This window comes from Meleagris gallopavo, chromosome 4, assembly GCF_000146605.3.
Source record: "Meleagris gallopavo isolate NT-WF06-2002-E0010 breed Aviagen turkey brand Nicholas breeding stock chromosome 4, Turkey_5.1, whole genome shotgun sequence".
Lineage (NCBI taxonomy): Eukaryota > Metazoa > Chordata > Aves > Galliformes > Phasianidae > Meleagris > Meleagris gallopavo.
Genome location: NC_015014.2, coordinates 21,286,836 through 21,310,317, shown reverse-complemented (window position 1 = coordinate 21,310,317; position 23,482 = coordinate 21,286,836). Strand labels below are relative to the sequence as shown.

Genomic DNA, 23,482 nt, shown 5'->3' with positions numbered 1-23,482 from the left:
TAAGATATGTTGTAGTCTTTCCTATAACTTCAAATATTCATTGAATAATTCAGAAAAAAAAAATGGAACATTTTCCTCTAGTTGCTGAAGTCAATCCATTTAATAGTTTTCAAGTCATATCTGAATTGCATGTAATTCAGAGAGGCTCATGAGAACCAGTTGGAACTGCTCCTTACTCCCCAAAAGAAAAAAACTTCAAATCTGGTCATCGAAGAGAGAAAATGGCTATGTCACTGTCAAGTCAGAAAACTTGCTTGTTTTTTTGTTTGTTTTTTTTTTTTTAGTAGTAAAATATTGAGGTTTGGAAGTTTAGCGAGAACTTGTGCTCATGCTTTTAACAAGCTGAAATTATTGTTTGTTGCCCTCAGACTCATGAGGAGGGTGGATCGCATGGAGCACTCCATTGGCAGCATCGTCTCCAAGATTGATGCAGTGATTGTGAAGCTGGAAGCGATGGAGAGAGCCAAACTGAAAAGGAGGGATGTATTGGGAAGGCTGTTGGATGGAGTGACAGAGGTTAGTGTCCCCAGCTCTGCCCTGTGCCATCACTTCCTGATCACAATCTGTGTGTCTTATTTAGTGTTAGTACATTTCTCTTCTGCTTGGCTTGGGAGGGTGAAGCGAGTTCTGGTAAGGCTGTAGGGCTTCGCTCAGGCTGAGCAGTCTTGAGTTTTGTTTTACTGTTTCGGGCTGCCCAGGGAGGTGGTGAAGTCACCATTTCTGGAGGTGTTCAAGAACTGTGGAGATGTGGCCATGAGAGAAATGGCTAGTGGATGTAGTGGGGATGAGTAGACAGCCAGACTGGGTGACCTTAGAGGTCTTTTCCAACCTTAATGATTCTATAAAGAGATGTGAAACAAGTTTTGGATATGAGAACCCATCTTCTAGAAGATCTGTGTCATGCAGAAGCCACAGAGCACCTTTTAATGCCTTGAATAGGATAGCAGTGGCATTCAGTAGCTTCTGAGGCAGCTCATTCATCCTTTGGCTGTTGTGATGGGTAGAGAGTTTTCCATGGAGAAGTCTGATAGAGTGCAGGGTGCCCAGTATATTTGACGTTTCTGGAGATAGATTTGCATGCTAAATACTGTAATGCAAACCATGCTTTCACAAGTGAAAGTGAGAATCTGGAAGTTACGTTACTGGAAGAAAGCCATTTACTGCAGAATAGCAGCTGTGATTTGATTCTAACCCTACAAAATACCGAGTGGTGTAGGGTTTCCCATAGGAAGCGATTACTATTCCCATAGAATAGGATTTTGAATGGGCTGCAGTTTGGGAACTATACTTCATCTTCTACCTCTATCTGTTCAGGATGAGAGGCTGGGCCGTGACAATGAGATCCACAGGGAGCAGATGGAGCGGCTGGTACGGGAGGAATTGGAGAGGTGGGAGTCAGATGACACCGCATCTCAGATGAGTCATCGTCTGGGAACACCACTGGGACTGAATGGGCAGCCTCGGTCGAGGAGCTCCCGGCCATCCTCCTCGCAGTCAGATGGCATTGATGGGGGAGGAGGAAATGGGGCTAACAACCTCCATGTGTAGCATATGCTTTGCTGTTCAGTCAGCATCAAGCCAACTACACCACTGCTTCCCTGAATGAGGTCGTCATTCTGATCTGACCACTAAAGGCAAGCTCAGCGGTAGGTGACATAAATACTCATAAGTCATTTTGAGAATTTCACAAGCACATGCCAGGTCCAAGTCACCAACACTGAGCTTGTTGGCCTTAAAAATGAAAATGCAGAGGTAGAATGGAAACCAGATGTGACAAAATCTACCTGAACACAATTCTGTTTCCATACACCTATTCCAGTTTCCATACACGAATGGTTTGATGAGGGCAGCGAGCTTTAGACAAAAAGCGCTGTGACTAAAGCATTACAGTGATAGGCTGTGGGTTTTCTGCTTTCTACTAGAAAAACACAATGTTTAAAAGTTTTGAAAAGCACTTTTGAGAAAGAAAATGGCATCAGTTATAGTCCTATTCATTTTAACAGCTGACAGTTTTCAAGAGCGAAAGCAATGTCTCTTTTTTTTTTTTTAAGCAAGTGTGTATATTTCATTTTTTCTGGAGTTATTGCTGGCTTAAAATGTCTTTTTTCCTTTTTTTTTTTTTTTAATTACTATGTTTCATTAAGCAGAGGAAGTGTTCTTAGCTTGTAACTTGTTAATCAGGTTACTCTATAGTAGAAACTATACGCATCGTGCCTCTTTCTGTTTCATCAGCATTTAAAAGTCATATTTAAGAACTGCCTCTCCACACCTGATCAATATGGTCATCTTCATCTCTGTCACGCAGTGCCTTTTTTTTCTCTTTCTTCTGCCATGTTTTGCTGTGTTCCTAGGATAAGTAGAAGGCCCTTTCTGTGCCTTCCACGTCCCAGACGATTTGACGTTGGAAGATGCACCACTGAAGATAAAATGTTGCTTTCCAGTAGAAAGCACTGAGGTACAGCATTCTTTTGCTCACCAGTGTTTCAGCTTGTGGTATGCTGACTTAGCAAGGAGGCTGCCAGCTGTGCCTTGTTCCTGAAGATGGCACTTACTTATAGTACAAAGGAAGATGTGGTGGTGTTTTTTTTTTTTTATGAAAATGAATTTGCATTCCTAGCTGTATGTATTAACGTGTATTTCTGTAACGTGTCGTTACTTGTAACAAACTTCATCTTGAAGTGCATGTAGTTTCCATGGTCTATCCATGTGTATGACAATAGCCGTGCAGTGAGTGCATGGCTGCATGAAAAATATTCCGAACGTTGATATTATCTCAATTCATAATTTTAGATTCTAGCACAATTTTTTCACTTAGTATTAAGGTTTTGTATAGAAAAGCTACGTACAGTGTTTGGTCTCGTTAGGAAGCTGTTAATTATGCAAGCCTTCTGCAATGATCAAGAATGTATTGATCTTTAAACTGAGCACTTTACTTCCCAATAAACTTTTGTATCATCTGCCAAGCTAACATAGTTTCCTGACTTAGTCACCATGTTTAAGTAGCTGAAGGCACATATTTAACAGGGTTTTCCAGTGGGAAGTAGGCTATTAATTCATGCCTCATAAAATCTCATTCTCCCTCCGCCTGTTTGAGAGGAAGCATTCGTGTTCTGCTTAAAGACCTTTGTGGGAGCTTGTAGGGGTGTGAATTTCGGTTTCTATTAGAAACGATTGGACTACTGGATTAAAAAACCTAGCAATGTTAGGTCAGAGTGATGAATGAGAAAATATTTGATGTGGCACTGATGGTCATAGTCAATGAACGTGGTGGAGAGAGAGTGGGAGGTTGGACTTGGTGATCTTAGAGACTTTTTTCAGCCTCAAGGATTCTGTGATCCTATTAAAAAAAAAAAATGAGACTTACAACCTATACTTAAATGTTTGTTATACTAAGATTATTATATAACCTATTTTCAATCTGCTCTGGGAGTCAAGGAGAAGGCTTGATAAAGAAACACAGATTTAGTATTGTTTTCTCATGTAATTGAGGTACATTCCTTTTTCAAATACACTTTTAAACTGATGAAGCCAATTTTATCAGCTAAACACCAAAATAAGTTTATTTTTCCAATACTGCTGAATCCATTGGTACTGGATTCTCCCAGTCTGTTCAGTCTACTGGTATATTTCAGACCTTCTCCAGGCCTCATATTCGTTGTTGCTCTTGCAATTTAGAAATTGTGTATTTATTTGCAGCTCCATTGCTTTTAGCTATCTGTCACAATGCTAGGTTGCTCTTCTGATTTCCCTTTCTGTGAAAAACACTGAAAAGAAGGAATTGCAGCTGTCTTCTCAGCCCAATATTTTGTCTGCAGAGAATCACAAAGAAGTCAGGGTATTATACATCAGGGTGGATTTAAGCTTCCTTTTTCTTGAGGTTTTCTCTTCAGCAAGTTCTCTTAAGTCTTTGTGTCCAACAAAGTTGTTGAATGAGTAAGTACATGAGTATGGACCTTACTTCCGCAGTGGCCAACTAGATTATTAAGCACCGTGCCTTCTGCTGTTGGCCCAAGAGTTTAATCAGAATACACATTGTGGCTCTTGATGTTGCTGGCCCACAGCTCAGTAAGGGTAATGACTATAGCTCTGCAAAGTACCTTAAATATGCTTTAAAATTACATTTGCCACTTCTCAACTACTGTGCATCAGTGAGGTGCTGGCAATGTTATGTCAGCCACAGCTTATCACTGGCTTCTGTGGGTTCACCTTATTTCAGGAACTCTGTACAATCGTCTACCAACCAGCCCTAAACCCTAGTTTATCAGAATTGGCAGAAACAGCCTAATCTGATCATAATCGTAACATCCATTCAGATCTCCCTGTGTCTCCTGCTCTGTGAAAGTTGTCTATTTGCCCTCTTGTTTTGCAACTGTATAACCCCACAGGTGATAAGCCTATAGTACATCCATCTGCTAAAGATAGTTTGAGTCAGTTCAAGCAATGCGTAGGCTGGACTTCATCATCTTCCGGTCCTGGAATATTTCAGCTTGGTCATCTGCACACATCTCAGGAAAGAAATGCACATGCTTCCCCCCCCTACATAAACACAACAGAACACAACACCTGTAATATCACTTCTTGTGACTTCTTATACATCATTTATTTTCTCAGCATCCCCTAGGCAATGCTTAGACTGAGAGACATGCTGACACCTGGACTTAATTATCTTGGAGGCCCTGTCCAGCTTTAATGATTCTCTGAGAGGGCACAGTTGTTGATGGGTTGATACTTGGATTAGATGATCTTAGAGGTCATTTCTAACTTCAGTGATTCTGCTGTGTGGAATGAAACTGTAAAAACGGCACTGTCCTATCCATTGCACTGCAAGCTTTTTTCTTTATTTGCACACACTTGCAAGTTAATCAAGCAACGTGATTGCTTCATAAACAAAACATCCTCTTGTTCCACAGACTTACTTAATTGCTAACTGCAATGAACTGTGCACTTGTATTTCTTCACTTAAAAAAATGATATATTTATTTATTGTTAACGTATCTCAAAGAAAACTATCTATAGATGCAATGGAAAAATACATTCAAAATCTTTTTATAAAATTTGACTCAATATTCTTTTGACTATAATAAAAATAAGTATGAGAGACAGACAAACACACACATCCACAACATCTAGTCTTGCCTAAATCCTGAAATGAAAATCTGTTCTTTGGGGGTAATAAGTGGAGCTGTTGAAAGGGTCTAAAGCACCTGTAGTCCTAGCTTAAAGCCTCCAATCTATCCTCTTTGACCTGATTATTTTCCAGTGGAAAGGACGCTGCTGCCTTTACTTGGGCTGAATGCTGTACAAAATATTTAAATTGATCTTCTGTCAAACAAAATCAATCTGACTGTTCAGCAATAAGAAACATTTGTTAACATGGAACAAATCAATTAGCCTACACACTTAATACATCAGTTCAAGGATTTCCTTGTTTCCTACAATTTTTAATTAAAACATTTTTTTAGATTTCTGCCTAAAACAGCCAAATAAATGTTCTACTACTGCACATTCAACAGCTCATCAGGCAGAGGTTCAGTGAAGAGCAATTCCCCCTCAAAAACCAAAGCACATGTTCCACATCAAATACAGCCCCAGCTTCTTACACTCTATCTAAGGGCAAGCAGTAGCTTGACACTGACCTCAGAAGTGGAAGGTCTGATCCTTTCATTCATCAAAAATAGGGAAAATGGACAGCCTAAATGGCAGACCCTTCCTCGCGCAGTTGGATAGGTCATAACCGTCAGCCATTGTCAGTTAAGAAGCCCTTAGCACACTTCACAAGTTTCCTGGGAGGTTTTCCATCCAGCACATGAAATGCAGTGTGCCATGGCAGTTTAAATATCTTAATTTAGGTTGGGAACTGAACCAATTTCTATCAGAGGCTACAGACGCATTGATGCAAGAATACCAGCATGATTCCCAGGAAGGTGCCATGCCCTCATAGCAGGACGCAAGAGAGTTCTATGTTTAATTCATGAGCACTCGACACCCAACTGCATTTATCATCCAATCAACATTTCAAAAGAATTCTTCTGTTCTAATAATAGAGATGTTAAGTGACAAAAATTAAGCATCTACAAACTCATATGGGGAAAAGTGTCATGATATATTGTAATGATGCAAGTAGCTGACTGTTAAAATTAATTCCTGGGATCACAGGATCATGGGAGGTCTCCATTCCAACTCAGAGAAGGGTCAACACTGAGTCCAAATTGAGTTGCTCATGTCTCTGCCTGATCATGTCCTGAAAAACCTGCAAGGAGATTGTAAAACTCATCTGGGATACTAGTTCACTGGGAAATACCAAGTCAGCAGCTGTCCTTTTTTCATTTATGCCTACCACCCACATGTATCCGTATCCAGTGATAGCAAGTGGAACATCAAAATGAGTATGAGTTTTAGCATCGATGTTTCAGCAAATTTCATAATTACAGCAAAATACCTATGAAAGAAAAATATCATTGAAAATATATTTGAAGGACAAAATATTCTGTACTTACATATTTCTTCCTGCAAGATAAATACTTTTTGTCTATCTATTTTAGCTTTACGCTACATAAAAGCACAACATTTTAAGATGCAGACATAGTTCTTTGAAGCAGTTATACCAAAGTCTGCTTCTCCAGGAAAAATCTATTATGCATTTACCTAGTTCCCTGCTGGATTTCCATTTGACCTGTTGTACCCTGTTTCACAAACTCAACCTGGTGCAGAACTAAACTGATAGAGAGGCGGTTTCCACGCTGATACCCTTTAAGCTGCAGCATCAAGTCAAATCAGTCTTGTAGAAGAAGTCTTCTACATGCTTCTGGATCAATGCAGAACTGCCCATTACTGGAAAGAGCAAAACACACAGTAGACTCATTATAAAATGAAAAATAAATGCCTGTAGTGTCAGGTATTGACAAATCCCATAATGGTATGGGCCCATAATCTTCATTCTCTCTGTTCAAAATAAAGACATGTGGTAGCCTTGTTGATATCAAAATATGTGCTAGTGAAATTCCCAATGGCAAAACCATGCATCCCATCCATAGTGTCAGAAAATGCTCATGGAGATATTGCATATCAAAAAATATTCAGGTTGCATCTGCATGCTTTTGTTATAAGGAGATGCACACAGAATTTGGTGCAATATCCAGACAAGTTCTGGTTGCTGTACCGTCTTCTATTCCCCAGGGAACATAACATTTTTCAATAACATCATGTACTTTGGTTTTAAGCAAGAAACACAAGAACAGGTTTAGAACTGATGCCCATGAGTCTCTATAGATGTCCTGGAAGAAAAAACTATCAGAAATCCTTGTCCCAGCCAGAAAGTTCATCTGGAGGCATTCCCTCTTCAGGTGGATAGCTGTCAAAGTAGCTGTAATCAGTTGGTCCGGATAACTGTGGTATTAAAAACAAAACAGTTATTTCAGAAGTTAATTTTTGAAATACTCTCTATTCATTAGACATAATTTGTATTGCTACCCGTGTAGGAATGAAAAGCCAACATGATACGGATCCTTTCTTTCAATGGATGAAATTCTGTATTCTTTAAAAGCCAAAGAAACAGCAATTAACTTGTACAACAGCATAAGACCATTGGCCTCCTGTTACAAAAACACTCCCCAAATACTACAAAAATCCTAGATGTCACCCAAGGCTCTCTAAAGTTATTAAGACTGGGCCACACTGGGGCACATCTTTGATTCAAATTTGTTTAAGATCACATCTACGCTCATGATGTTACTTCTCAAAGTGAATCCCAGAGTTATTAAGTTTAACCCAAAATGAGTTTCAGAGCGTCTACATTTAGCCTATTTTCATGTCGCACCAAAGATAAATGGGCCATTTAAAGCAGCAATCTTATTCAGTGATGTGCTGTCATAGCATAAGATACATGTTTGTATTGTACACAGTCATGTGAACAGGGCGTCTTAATAACGCGCCCATCTCAGAAAGTACATTTTCTCACTATTCAACAATAAATCATCACCATTTATTCTAATAATAATAAAAATCTAATGTAAAATACACAGGCAGAATAGCATTTCATTCATCTAACTGAATTTAAGTTACGTGTCTCCTGGATGTGTCCTTTCTTCCTTCAATTTTCAGTGAACTGGAGAGCTATAATAATGCATGTCCATCTCTAGGAAATTTTGCACTTGTCCCTCTGTTGTTTCTTTGCAGAGAAACGCTTCACAATTATGTTAGCAAAGCCTTATGAAATTGAACACCAAAGCCAATACCTCTCTTTTTAAAGGTGATGCTAATTTCCTCAATTTCAGACCATCCCAGTTAAAACCATTCAACCACCTGATCAAAAAGAAATGGGAGATGATAGAGACAGAGACCGAGATAAAGAAGCCTGTTAGCTTCTGTTAGAAAGACGATATTGTTAAAAACTTAAACACATGCAAGCAAGGGTTCTAAACCATTTTACATGACAACTGCCCGTGTGACCACAAGGTTGTGAGAAGGGGGAAACTTGACTGCTGTAAGTACGGCCATGCAAAGATGTGCGTGCCCTGTGGAATTCAGCCTCCTTTTAAGGACATGAGAAAATGGACACTGATAGAAGAGTCAAAGCACTTCTTTTCTCAGGCACAAACTGCAGGGCTTAGAAATCACTCAGATGAAAAGAAAAAGCAGGAAATATCTAATCCACTGTGGACTTCCTTCATTAAAAGAAAGATGATGTAAAGGTAACACCCTTAACTCCTGCTCTTAAAGAGAAACTGTTTGGTTTTAGATCAAAGAGTCAGGAGGTCTAAAAGGGCAGACGAATTCTACTGGCATTGACTTCTCATTAATTTACCTAATCCAACTTCGATGTCACTAACCTGTGACAAACAAACAAACAAAACAGTAACCGGGTGTTTCTAGCTGATATTTTATTTGTAGCGTTGCCTGCTGTAGTAGCAAATATGCATAGAGATATCTCTTTTGCAAACTCCCTGGAAGTGCCTGAAGCCTTGAAAGGTTCTGAACTGAGCTTTAAAATATTAAATGTATTTTCAAATTGAGAAGCAATTTTTCTTCTTGGCGGCCTCTTTCACTTACCTGTGCTTCTTAATGTCATTAATCCCATTCCTCAGATTGCCTAATCTTTCTGTCGGGTTCTGCCTTAAAAAAAAAAGGAAAAAAAGCATAAGGATTGAAAAAACATTCTTATTTTTGGGTTAGAGCATTTATATGTCCTAACTGCTTGCACTGAACAGTTCTGCAGGGAGGAAGCTTGCATACAAAATGTAGTTGCATCGAGAGACATAAAGAAGTATTGCTCCCGGCTCCTTTCTTCTGAGTACGGTAAAATGTTCCAGGAAGCCACGACCACAACACAGTGCTGTGAGGAGTAGCTACATGAAGTTGAAAGGAACTTAGCAGTCTGATCTTTGTCTTAAATAGCTGAATCTGTATATACCCGGGCTCTGTCACAAAGCATCACTCCTACCTGCAGAGTCTGCGGATCAAATCCTCAGGCCGCCTTGTTATTGTTCTAGGAAAATCCAGTTTTTCAATGCCTTTTAGAATCAAATTATATGTTGTCATCTGATCAGCCCCAGAGAATGGTGGGCTGGAAAAAGAAAGCACACTGTTGTACGGAATGATTCAGAGCAAATATTTGAGAATATGGAAAAACAACCACCATTTTCCTGCTTTGACAACCTGCGTTTCAGCCTGTTTGAAATGCCTGAAAGGTGTGAAACTGAGAAACTGCCTGTAGGAATCAGGGATACTGCATGATCACGTGTGTATAAGAGACGAGAAGACATATCGTTTTGCAAGTCATTCCTATTTACTCTGAGAAGAATAACAAGGTGTTTATTTTAAAAACAACCTTCTTAAAAAGAAAATAAATGGAGTAAGAACTTGGAGTAGGGGGCACTTACCTGCCAGTAAGGAGCTCATACACAAGAATCCCAAGGGACCAAAAATCCACACTGAAGTCATGGCCCTTACTCAGAATGACTTCTGGAGCAACATACTCAGGGGTTCCACAGAACGTCCAGGTTTTCTGCCCTGATCCGATCTTTTTTGCAAATCCAAAATCAACCTGATCAAAACCAATAGATGCTGCATAATGAAGAGGTTACTGGGAAGCTTTAGGGTCTTCATTGCTTCCACACCTCCTGCAGAGATCTCACAGTCAGCAGTTTATAGCTAAACAATTACAGGATTGTTGTGAAGGAGAAAGAAGTAATTCTATTGGATAACTGAGTGCTATAGGATAATTCCATTTATTCTCGTGAGTAGTTTCCCAAATGATTTTCCTTCTGGGTAGAACAACCCATGCTTTTCTTGAGGACACAAGATTTACAACCCACGGAGAAGGGTGGGTTGCTTATAATCCTCTGAACAGATGTCTGAAGCTCTCTAAAGAGCACTGTACTTCTACTTTTAATGTCAGTCCAATCAGACAGGAGCTGTTTGTTGTGTTCCCTCTCAAGTGAAATAATGTAGAGCCTGTGACTACTTGAGGCTGCACCTGGGAAATGTGGATCCTGCCTTTACATTAACAGCACACAGGTACTACAAGATAACACTGCATCTTACCAATTTTATATATCCTTCAGCATCCAAAATTAAGTTTTCTGGCTTCAAGTCTCTGTAGACAATTCCTATGTGATGTAGATAGTCCAAAGCCTCTGTCACACATCCAACACAGAACTTTGTAGTGGGTTCATCAAAGCTGCCTCTGAAAGAAAATCATTATCCATGCAGACAAAATTAACTTCTAAAAATACCTCACTCATTAACCAGATAACATGTAACACCCAGAACGCTAACAACTTCTTCTGCACTGGCATTCAGAATGTCACTTGTGGTTGAAAATGAATCTTTTCATGGGACTGTCTTTGAATCATTGGATCTTGTATGTCACTTAGCCTGTTTTGAATATTTTCATTGATATATCATCTCCCACTGCAAATAAAAAAGTCTAGACAGGCTTAAATGCATAACAATATCAACTGACAGTGAAATGTAGCCACTGAATAATAACAGAGCCAAATGACAACTCAGTTTAAAAGAAAAAATTGAGAACGAAGAAAAAATGCCATGTGGTATTACAGAGCACAACCTCTCTCTAACAAATTTGCCTTAAATGCTTTCTGTTAAGCAAAAGAAAACAAGATCACTTCCGTTTCCTCTGAAGGACTGCACTTCGAAGTGCAATATAAATCATGCATTGTGTTAGGACAATAGTATTATTGTTTATTCAGAAGTACCTTCAACCAAGTTATGATCATATTTCTTGCCTGATTTTCTTGTCCCATGCTGACAGATTGGATTTTATATCTCTGTATATGAAGAAAAATCCAGGAGAGACAATCTCTCCTAACTTCCTTGCAGCATCTGCATTTGCATGCTTGTATAAATGAATTACTCCAGGTCGTATTTTCTTGACGATTTTTCCAAAACTGCTCTGCTGCTAGTTACCTGATAATGCAGTGCCTTATCTCAGAACAAACTTCACTCATTCCCTTCCCCATGTTCCACACAACCCTCTCTATTTGTATATAAAGCTACTCTTATTTGTATATGAAGCTTACCTGTCTCTCAGCAAGCTCCACAACTCCCCACCAAGGCAAGCCTCCAGCAGCATGTACACGTACTTACTATCCTTAAATGTGCGATACAGTCTGTGGAGGCAAACAGCAGCTATTGAGAATGTGCCAAATGAAATGCAAGATCCACAATGTCTTTTCTCCAGCACCCATTTATGCCAAAAACTTCATTCTTAATGCTGACCAGTGGGTCAGACTTAAGGAAATCTTATAGGCAACTTACTTTACAATGAAAGGAGAACATATCTGCTCAAGGATTTTCTTTTCAGAATATATATGCTCTTGTTGTTTGGTGTCCACTACATGTTTCTTCTTTATACACTTCATAGCAAATGCCATGTTCTCATTTTTACCTTAACCTGTGAATAAAAATAATGAGTACGCATGGGATAAGAAAAAAAGGTTTGCCCATCTGTTCTCAATACATAAACCTGTCTCTTTCAACACAGTACAGTGTTGAAACTGATGACAGTAGCAAAGGGGAGATGTCAGATTTTCTGCACAGCTACCCCTACGATTTTAAGACAATCATCAAATTTTTGGGGGATCCCAGTCTCTACTTGAAAAATGAAATATTCTCTTCACCCATTTTACATACACCAAACAGCATCAGTTTGAATAGATTATGTATCCTACAAGTACTTTACCACAATGAGCCCTAATTTCAGTTTAAAATCACTGAACACCAGTACAACACAAATTAACAAAACGCAGAGTCTGTGAAGAATGTTTACAAGTGATTTCACATTACACTGAAATACTATCCACAATGTAAAAAAAAAAGAAAAAAAGGAGAAGTTAAAACAGGAAAATGTCAGCTGGCTGAAAATTTAATTTTTGTTTGTTTTCCAAACACTGTAAAATTTGTAGAATTCCCAAACTAGCAGTCAACCAGTGTGGAAATCTGGTTTGCGAAGCATGGCTCAGAATAAAGCAATTAATGACTTAACTATGACAAAGATTTGATTTAAGAATGAGAACTATGTAAATATGTTTAAAACAAACTCTTACAAGCTCAACCCTTCCGAACCCACCAACACCGAGAGTTGTGACAACTTCTAAATTCTGGAATGGGGAAGAAGGGAACTGGGCTACTTTCTCCTTCAGTTGTATCATCTCCAAAGACACCTCTTTGGTTGACTGTCCACAGAAGGATCTTCTTCTGCATTAAGACAATTACCATAGGTTAGTGATTTCCTTGCCAGCAAAACATATCACAGGACTCTAATAATCCTATAAAGAGGAAACGGAAAACAGAGGAAAAAAGAAAAAAAGGGGAAAAAAAGACCTTCCTACTCTCTAATGTTATCTTCATTTATTCTGTGCAGAATCACTTTCTTTCTGGACATCATTTAAAAGTAAATTGAAAGTGAAATCCTTCTGAAATTAATCAAGTACTAACAAAGATAGTTTTAACCTGAGCTGATTCGTGGTGAGGTCCCTAATGAAGGAGCCAGCTGACAAACTTTGGTCACTCACTTTGGAGAAAAAGTTTCTGCAGGGCTGCGTAGCCACCACAATAGAAACACAATTATGCGGTTCTATTAAAGCCTTCAGAAGCTGAAGCTGACCTTTAGTGGCTTTAGTGGTCAAGGAACTCATCATGAGAATGCAAAAGAAAAGTACATCACACGAGCACAATTTCACTGCTTCTCTGTGTTCAGTTTTCTTGGACAGAGTAAGCACCTGGTTGCAAGTAAATGTACTGAGATTCTCTGTATTCTAATTTTCAGAAAAGTCCTTGGACTCCATAAGCATATCCAGACAGTTCTATTCTAGTAATTCCAATCATTTCCAAGTGATCTCCATCAACCACCATCCGTGATTTTACTGATGCATCTCTCTCTTTTTGTGATTACCTGTTAATAATATATCAAACAAAGGATCTGACTTACTTGGCATGTCGCTTTTCGTCAGCTCGGGCCAGGTTGGCCACATAACCTTCAAGATAGGTTTGTAACTCCTCATAAGTTCCAACAGTTTGATTAAATGTCCTAAAATCATCAAGGAAACAGCATAAACTACTATACATATTACGAGAAGAGAGAGAAACCAAAATCCATGTTGCTGCATCAAGCTTTTACCTACTGTTGCTTAGCTGGTATGCATTTTCAGAGCTTTGACTAGGTGCTAACCTGCTGAAATATCAAACCTGGTTTGTCAGAGCGTAGGGGAACAGAGTGCCCGGTCTCCTTGTTTCCTGTTACACTGAAATAATTCAGAGAATGAACACCGAGAAAGTTGGGCTATTTCTGCTAATTCTCTTCCTTACATCCTCTAACCGTTCCTTTTTTTTTTTTTCCACTTCAGGAAGCATGCAGCTGGCCTCTGCTGGACAAAATCAGCAATTTGGCTGCATGGCCCCCTTGACAAATGAATATCCCCTAAACAAGGACATGCATGGGCTTTTTGTTGTTTTCTGAGCCAAGGAACAGTAATTAACAATGTGAAACATCATCAGCACAAGGAGAGAAAGAAAGGAATAAACTGCTCTTAAACTTCTGTTCTCCTGTGCCTTCCATCGAGCCTCTTTTCATTAGGTGCCTGACTAAAGCACAACTACAAATCAGTGCACCAAAAGGAACTTACCCACCCAGTATTCACTCAAGAAAACACTGTGATTGTGCCTATACTGTAATCACCTCTTGTTGTTGATCAACTGAAAAAGAATGTAGGTCTTTCCTTAAGACACAGCATCATACTTACTCTCTATCTATTACAAGGCACTCCACGTCATATTCATCCGCAATAACGTTTGCTGATCTGACGTCATCACTAAGAATTGACAGAAATTAGAAGAATTCAGAAGAATGTCAAAATCCTTAAAGTATTCTACACTGTTCTTACTCTTGGAGGATAACTGCTCTAGGTGAAACTCCTGGAAGGCCTCCACAGTCTGTATTTGGGTTAATATTGCTGAACGGAATGAATTGTTCTAGCACGTTACTAGTCATTATGACCATCTAGCAAAGAATATATTCTCATTTCAGTGGGATTCGGATCTTGATTCCCTTTAGCAACCTTCTCAAAATTAGGAAGATATGTAAATAGCATTGCAACAGATTTGCTACTCATTTCAGAGGTGATTCTCAGAGATAAAATATTCCTCACACCATTCTCAATTCAATCATCCAAATAAATATTCATAGAAAAGACCTTAAAGGTGCCCAGAAACTAATCTATGTATGATTTGAGTGTTTTGTAAGTACCTTAATCATCTTTTCAGTCGTTGCTGTTTAGTAGACTCTGTGAAAATACTGCAATTCCCTATCAGTATAGGTCTTGGTAAGAGATAATTACTTTTACATTTAGGCAGCTTAAAATTACTTGCGGCAGTGTTTGTTGCCAAATCAAACACAGACTGCCCATACAAGAAACAACACTACAATCTAGAACACCAAAAAAAAAAGTGCAGTTTTCTTTTCTTTGCTCAACTTTTCAGTGGTTGTTTTATGTCAATATATATTTGGGAGTTTATTGTACATTTTTCGTATTTGTCACCTGATAGAAAAGCCTACTGTAAAGTATTTTACATCCTATGTAAATTTACCCATCCAATTTGTTGCTAAAATGGAAGACCTTACAAGGTCTTAATGTAACCTGTTAGATATGAGTGTTACAACCTCCCAGAAGGCCAACAAAGTGCAGAGAAAAGAAATTAAACTGAGGGAGCGCTTGAGGTACTGAGCACAAAGTAGTTCTCTAATGCTTAGGTTTTTAAAAATTTATTTATTGCAAGCACTATCACAGGCTTAAAATCAAATTAGTAATCAGAGGAACTTCCTTAGACAAATCCAACACACAGTTTCTACCAGGAAAAGACCCCCAGAAGCAAGAACTCAACTACTCTACCAAAGATTGGTTGTAACATCGTGAAAAACAGCAGTATCAGTAAAGTTCAGATACAATAAATGAAGGCCTTCTGAGAACACATCAAAGTCTGAAAACATGTTCCTGGAAAAAAGTACGTGGCTCATAGATTATGTACTCTCTATACTCCTTTTCTCATTTTCTTACTATCATGGGCACTTGCACAAAAAGAGTGTCTCTTTCCAGTAATCATTGAGCTTATCCATGCTAGTAGTCATCCAGAGATTGTAGCAACAAATTCTCATTACTGCTTTTACTGGAATATAAGCAAAAATACAGAGAAGACCAGCACTTGGTTTTTATAGGGAAAACCAAAGGTAAGAGGCAGAGTAAGCGTCTAAGTTGTTTCTGCAAAGATCAAAACAATAAGACAAATTCAGCCATTGCCTTCCTTGGCTGACACTGTAATTAAAACAAGGATTATATTCAAAACAACCATGATAAGTATAATCTGGCACACGGTGACAGATCACTAACAATATGGTACATCAGGAACCAGTGCGAACTAACCTAATGAGGGCCTTTTCTCCAAAGTAATCTCCTTTATGCAGATTTTTAATCAGCTGAGGCTGTGAGTGATCTGCAGTACTCTGGGTAACCTTTACCTGGAAAACATAGGAACAAAAATTTAGGAAGATAGAAGTCAAAGCATCCCATGGCTTATTTATTTCATAAACACCTAAAACTCAAAGATTCTGCAGTAAGTTACAAATAAATATAATTTCTACTCCCTCTCAAAACTTAAACCCATCCACCAAACATCCTGCAGTCCCTCTCAGATTTTACTAGGAAATGGCAAAAATTAATGTATTTCCCATTCTCCAACATTTTCTCCTCACATCTTTTAAAACGGAATAAAAGAAATCCCCTGAAAAGAAAAAAAAAAAAAAAACCACCTGAAAAATGCTTCAGTTTCTACAAAGTGGGTAGATATCATATGAGCTTGTGTTCTCAGATAAGCAGCCTGTAGAACAGCAACTAACTATTTTCTACCTTTACAAGTAAATGAGACCAGAGAATTTATGAAAGAATTTTAACATTTATAACACTTCACATTTTTTAACATCCACCCTGTTTTAAAAAATAAAGGCAGAAAATTTATTCTTTCTCAAAAAGCATTTCATTGATTCAATTTAGTTTTGTGATTCGCAAAAATCAAGGCATAAATTTAATGAGTATGTAATACACAGCTCCTACAGTTGTCTGGATTGCAAAACAGTCTCCTTCAGATCTTCAGGAAAGGTTCGTTGCAAGCAACACTATCACACTGATAAGCAGTTCCTCAAAGGCTTTTTGGTAATGTACTATCAAAATTGGAGACAACTCATACTGCTGATGTGACTACAGTCATAAAAAACCCAACCCAACTAAACTCACCTCAGCCATACCAGCAAACATCTGCAGTTGCAGACATGCTTTGGAAAACTAACATGATCTCCTGGCAGTTTATTGATGAAATTCTCCAGCTTTGATTCTCTAGTCTCCTCTGTTAGCCTTTACCAATAAAAGTGTTTGTATACATAATTAGTTTGTTTCATTATATCTTACCTTTCCTTTTGCTATTATAAAGAAGGTATTTCCTTCTTCTCCTTCCCGAATAACATAATCTCCTTTGTCATAGTACTCCTGTTGGGAAGAAAAGAAGAGATCACATTGCTTGATATGTCATTAGTCTCTTTGAAAAATCTGATTATTTGCAGAGTTCTTAATATATCTGAATGTGCTACTGATGTCTACTTTCCTACGTACAACACTAGTCACATCCCATAATAATATGCACACATTCTGCTACGTAAAATTGGCATGGTGGCCAATCTGTAACAAATCTAAATGCAGCTACATCAAATGTATTAGCACTGCTGTTATTTCTTGCCAACCTAGAATCCCACTCCGACCAATTCAAAAACATTCCCATGTTAAAAAAGAGAAAAGCTTTCCTATTTATTTATGCATTTATTTCTACTTTTTCATCGTTCGTTATTTTTAAAGCTTACTAAACATTGTTTGGATAAATCTAACAGTATCTTACCACCTCCAGGCAGTCCATGATTTTGGTCAATTTATCTTCTGGTAAGTTTTTTAAGAGGGACACACTACCGAAAAAAAAAAAAAGACAAAGCAAAAAAAAAGTATATATTATGATAAACACTATGATTTATTCTAATCCAAATAATTACCACAAACACGATTTATAACTACCTACACTGGTCTTTTTTTTTTTTTTAACCAAATACACAATGTACAATATGCACTATCCAGAAGCTTGAAGAACTCTTATCTCACTTTTTAGATAAGCAAAACCTACACGATTAGAGAAATGCGGCAAACATTCATCAGTTTGTAAATCAACTTTGTATTTTGATTGGGGAAAAAGCTCTAAATTCAAAATTCTGTCATTCAGAACCCATTCATTTAAAACCAAGAAATTATAACAATCCAATTATGTATTTCCAAATGCATTACAGAGACCACAAAATCAGACAAAGGTAAAAAAATACAGTATTACATTTACAGCCACTAAAAGAAAATTCAGCCTCAATGATGACTTAGTGAACCAGCTGCTATGAGTGAAAAAACCTCTTGTTCTGAGAACTCTGGCTTGTGAAAGTTAGGATGGCAAGTAGCTCTCCAACTACTGGCTTCAATATAGGAATACTTACAGAAATCAAAGATGGAGACAAGAAAAAAATACACAAAAATACATTCTGTGTATGGTCAAGCCTGAGAACTCTGTTTGAATCAATATCAGAATGGCCACGCTTAGAGGAAAAAGTTGAAGGAAAGGAAAAGATGAAATCAGCTTCGGAAACTCGAAGCATGCCTTTCTGCAGAAAAACAGCACCATTTATCTCTAAGTACCCTACAGGAAGGAAAATACTCCACTCCTCTACAGTTTTCCCAGTACTATATGTATTCTCATAAAGAGAGCCGCATAGCTCTCGTATTCAAGTCTCCAAGGGATGAAGAATATATTAGTTAATCTGCACCAGCAGCAAATTAACTTCTAGTCAGAGGACTTCATTAACTTTCTTTATTTAATACATTGTTTTGACTTCAAGCCAATGTAGCCTTCCTATACATTTGTTCAATTACTTAAAAATATTCATTTTGTCAAGCAGGTCTTGCTACTTCCTAATGCAATACAGGATAAAGACAATTAAAATGAACAAAATGATTCCGTGAATCCTAAAGGATATTGAAAGAGATGAGTATTCAGGTTATTGAGTGCCTAATGCAAAGGCATTAAGCTGCTCTTAATGTTATTAAGCACAATGTTACTGTGCATCTTACCATAGAGCCCAAACCAGTGCTCAGAAACTCAAATGCATGATGTTTACCTTCTAAGAAAGTTTCTGTACTGTTCTTGTCTTGTCTGTGCTGTCACTCTCATGATGTTTTGAAACACTTCTCTGTCCAGTGCCCATGTTTTAACATTGGTGATTGCTTTAAGAAAACAAAACAAAGACAAACAGACAAACAAAAACCCAGAAAAATCCATAACAATTCCTAATGATTTGATAGGAGGTAGATAATACTGTATACTATGGTTTGGATCTATCTCTAATTGAGATAACGTAGAATTGATTTTGAGATACACAATAAGATAGGAATAACACAGGTAAAGAAATACATGGAATTTCACGTCATCCTATAAACTTCACGTATTTCTTCCTCTAAAAGCTTTTTTTCTCTATGGGAATAAAAGGTAATAAAAACAAACCTTACAGATTTCTGATTACCTTTAGAAATGTAATCAAAATATGAAAGCAAGCACAAGATTCATCATCAAAGATGGAAACTATTGAGTGGCCTCTGTGTGCAACCATTGACATGATAGACCCTATTGCACTTTTAATTTTTTTTTTTTTTTGAGCAAAATATGGTGTTTCTATTTAATTTGCTTTTAAAAAAAAATAAATAAAAATAAATGATGCCGCATCATATGCAGCAGTTTTCCTTCTGTAGTATAAAGGAATTAATTATAAAGGAGTTTTCGTATATGATTTACTACTTGAGCTCAGTGGTGGCACCGTGATGCTCTTCCTCCAGTACAACAAACACGAGAAAGCTAGTGGAGAGGAGTGAGCTTCTGGAGAGATTTTAGCTATTCATATACCATTTCTGTTCAACTATTGGACAATTCTCATCCTACCTCAAAACCAATTAATGTTAACAAAGGTCTCAAATAGCACGACATCTTACTATGCTAAACCATTACTTTACAATGCTAATGCTATACAGAAGGCAAATACGAAAAATAGAAAACATTCAAATGCTAGGATGAAAAAAAATCACATTATGGACACTGTTTTATTCATCAGGCAGCCACAAAGAAACAGATTACAAGAGGTTACTCCATCTACAGAGCCAGTAACGATTAAGTGCTTATACTAGGTACAGGAAGAAAGAGCAGAAGTTTTTAAAGCAAACAACTTCTTGTTTTAGTGCCTTTGTTCCTTTTTTAAGCACACACCAACTCTTCATGCTTACTGATGGTTCAAGGTTCCTGCAGATTTAGACAAGAAAAGAAATATGCTGCAACATGAGTTATTTTTGCAGAATAGTGGAGAATGGAATAATGGGGATGGGGAATTAAAACCACATTTGTTCACTTACTGCTCTGTCACAGAATTAAGATGGCAGTCTAGAAAAGGAATCCAGGGATACTGAATGGGTTACTATCCAGTCTGATACAAGAAGATAGATACTTATATCACAGCAACACTGAACTCTATGGTGATCAGGCAGCAAACACAAAGCAAGAGTCAATATTTGTCTTGGAGAAGCAGCAGGTCTCCCTGAGAAATATCATCTCTCCCACTACCTCACTGTTATCAAACTCAATCTTCTCCTGAATGCCATACACAATTGACCTTGGTGAGACTCAGTAACTTACTGAGTGATATGAAACTAAAAGAAATACAAAAGCAACTAATTCCTTTAAGTTTTATTTCTTCTCAAATTAGGCTTTTTCTGCTTTATTAAAAAGAGAACAGCATATGGTTCTGAGATCACTTAAAAATCAGTGTTTGAAATATGTTAAGAGTTAATGATCACCTCTGCTACTAAATCATCCTACGTTGAAACATAACCCTTTCTTAGTTGTTAATCTGGTACAGATTTGGTTAAAAAGCATATTTTGGAGATGCATGACCATTTATCAAAGGTCATACTAGAGATAAAAACATTAGTTACAGCGGATTGTTCAACTGCCCAGAAAGAACAAACTCAAAGAAGGAAACATGAACTTACCGTAGGTACTTAGCAGATGCAGACATCTATTAAACGATAACTTCAAAGACAATCAAGATACAGCAAGAATCTCACAATTGTACCTACTGACTTCTTTTTGAGCAATGTTTCTATAAGAAATGTTACGTACCTTTCACGGAAGCCGTCCGCGTGCAGTTGTATAAAATGGCCAGTTCACCAAATGCCGTCCACACAGGTATGGAGGAGAGCAGTTTATTCTGCTGGAAGACTTCCAGTCTGCCCTCTGTCAAAAATCATCAGGTTAGCATGAATTAAATCTGAGCTCTATTGCTCATAGTGAAACGAAAAAAAATTAATGCATTTCTGGCTTCATCATTCTCAAGTCAAGCAAGGATAGGGACGCTGCCTTGAAACACGGGTACAAACCATTGGAGTGATTTCTTTCTCTTTTAGATGTGTCGCTAATATACGATTTGGATGTGGAAGGGAAAGAGAGTTGAGAAACTTTCCAGCACCATGAATAGGCTACGGAGAAGAATCATTCTGAACCCCAATGAGATAAATTTCTGTTACAACAAAACAGTCTGCAGTGGTTGAGATAGCCTCATGTGTTTTAGACAAATGCAAATTAGAACAGTGATGAAAGAAGAAATTCCTCATGAGGCTTGTTTGTTCTTGCAAACACATTTGTATGCACAAACTGTAAGGGAGAGGGCAGAAAAATGAGAAGCAAGTTACTTTGTCCTTAGATAAAGAAATCTTGAGCCTTACCATCAATCTATCAGAAGTAAAAAGTAGTCTGAACTTCTTCACAGATTATGGCCCCCAAAAAACCCATCCTGAAAGCTTGGACCTCTTCTTTTCAACATACCTATTGGTCCCTAAGGAAAGTTCTACTGTGTCAGAAGAAATTCTGGTTGCACAAATCCTGCCTCTTTCCTTCTCCACACCCCATCTTTTCTTTCCAAGCACAGCTACCATCATTTTTTTCACACTAAACCTTCCATTTCTAATTAGAATTAGTAGTTGTCCACCTCTGGAGGTCTTCATGAACCTGAACTCTTTAAGTTCAGTTCTTTTCTTTAAGTATGCTCCTGTACTCTGTACAGCATGAATTCTAATTCTTATTAATTCTTGTAATTCTAGTTCTACTAAAGAAGAAACAAAAGTCACAGATGAAACATGCATTGATGTCAGTGGGGCCAGTATGGGTACAAATAACAGCGTTGCTGTCTCCTGCAAAGATTTCTAAATTGCTTCCCTGATTCTGGCAGTTATACATTGCACGAGCAAGCAGTACTCACCTTTGAGGACAAAAATGTGATTGCCAGGCTCTCCTTGTCTGATGACATAGCTCCCCTGCTGGAAAGTCCTCTCGTACATACATTCCACCATCTCTCGGATCTGCTGAGGCTCCAGTCTCTTCAAGAACTGATTTTTGTTCAGGGCATCTGTGATGAGCTTCTTCTCACTGTTTTCAATGAAAAGCAAAGTTTGATAGATCAAGCCCAGTTGGGTTACATTACTCATCAGGCATTCATTTTTCTCAAAATGTTTCCTCTAATTTCTAACACTGACGACGTGATCAGTATCACGGATGCACGTAACAATCCTTGTAACTTAAATGAATCCCATAAGAAGTGCCATCATTGTTCTTGATTTTTTTAGTTTGTAGGGATTTGGGCACCACACTGTGGTCATGTATCCTGGCTGGAGCTTGGACCTGACCGATATCTTTTTGATTGAGGTTGCTGATGGTTGTTGTTTTCACCATCCTGCTGTTTTACCTATTTGGACCTTGTGGGACTGTGTCCTGGTTGTTTCTTGGCTCATATTTCCTGACACAGTGTCTCTGCATCATTTCCCGCAGTAGGAAATGTTGATTTAGAAATGATTGCAAGGACAAGAACAGTGTGTTTGCTCTGCTGGTGGAAGAACTGAAGGTTGGATTTTAAGGAGAATGTCAGAAAATCAACATTACCTGAATTGACTACTAGTGACTAACCAGCTGGGACAGAGATGGCTCTGTGTACACACTGGGCAATCCATGCATTCTGATTGCTCTGGGTCAAGGGCTTCCTCTAAATACTGCATAGTGTCTTGAATCCACGCCAGAAACAAAGGCAATTAAGCAAATGCTGCACTGAAAGCCTTTATGGACCAAATGAGCAGTTCTCTTTTACTGCTACTGAAAGTGACATTATGTCTTCAAGTCCCCTTGTTCCTATTCAGCATGTGTAGACAAGCTGCCCATCAAAACCAGCACCCTCATGGCTTTCTACAAGCAAATCCCTCTTGTTTGTATTTGTATAAACAATGCAAATCAGTCATCAAAACCAGGGAAAGTACAAAGTCTCCTGAGGGAAATCAGCGATGAACTGTCATGGAAATGGGGAATGAAAAGAAAGTACATTTACCACATTACTCGCCACATAATGTCTGTAAATCTGTAACGGTAATGGCAAGAAGAAAGAAAATAAAATCAAGTAGTTATGGTAAAGATTGCTTAGAAACAGAGATCGCAACATGGCTTTTTCTGAAGACAATAGGGTTATTGGAATAGAGCCTCTAAATTTGTTTCCAACTAAAAATGGCTTTGCTTATTTCATTTACCCTGGCCTGCATCATGCACATTACACCACAATAAAATGCAGTAATGGCTCATGAAATGATACTTAAGAACAAGCACTAGAGCTCCCAGAAATACAAAACAGAGGACAGTGCTGCTTTCAGGAAGTACAGTGAGGACCTAGAAGCATCACAGTCATGCCTCAGGCTCTTGACTCAGTTGTTTGCTCATTTCATATACATCCAGCACAATACATCATTGTTGACTTTTTTTT

The 23,482-nt window shown here is 38.1% G+C and overlaps 2 protein-coding genes across 3 annotated transcripts; one reads left to right on the top strand and one right to left on the bottom strand.

Moving 5' to 3' along the window:
• The first annotated feature begins 351 nt into the window (after positions 1-351).
• Positions 352-3,354, top strand: LOC104910621 (polycystin-2-like). Its single transcript, XM_010709730.3, has 2 exons — positions 352-516; positions 1,315-3,354. Exons 1-2 carry the CDS (start codon positions 373-375, stop codon positions 1,546-1,548), a joined length of 378 nt encoding a protein of 125 aa, XP_010708032.2. The 5' UTR covers positions 352-372; the 3' UTR covers positions 1,549-3,354.
• Positions 3,355-5,348: 1,994 nt separating this feature from the next.
• Positions 5,349-12,649, bottom strand: PRKG2 (protein kinase cGMP-dependent 2). Of its 2 annotated transcripts, XR_004159518.1 has the most exons (10): positions 12,567-12,649; positions 11,779-11,914; positions 11,541-11,630; positions 10,543-10,684; positions 9,879-10,042; positions 9,440-9,562; positions 9,049-9,111; positions 8,235-8,301; positions 6,646-7,386; positions 5,349-6,439 (listed from the first exon to the last, which is right to left on the bottom strand). XR_004159518.1 is itself a non-coding variant. In XM_010709728.3 (9 exons), exons 2-9 carry the CDS (start codon positions 11,892-11,894, stop codon positions 7,291-7,293), a joined length of 861 nt encoding a protein of 286 aa, XP_010708030.1. In that variant the 5' UTR covers positions 11,895-11,914; positions 12,567-12,649; the 3' UTR covers positions 6,514-7,290. The 2 variants fall into 2 exon arrangements, 1 of the variants encoding a protein (XP_010708030.1); XM_010709728.3 differs by lacking the exon at positions 5,349-6,439 and having other exon boundaries at positions 6,514-7,386.
• Between the last annotated feature and the right edge of the window lie 10,833 nt (positions 12,650-23,482).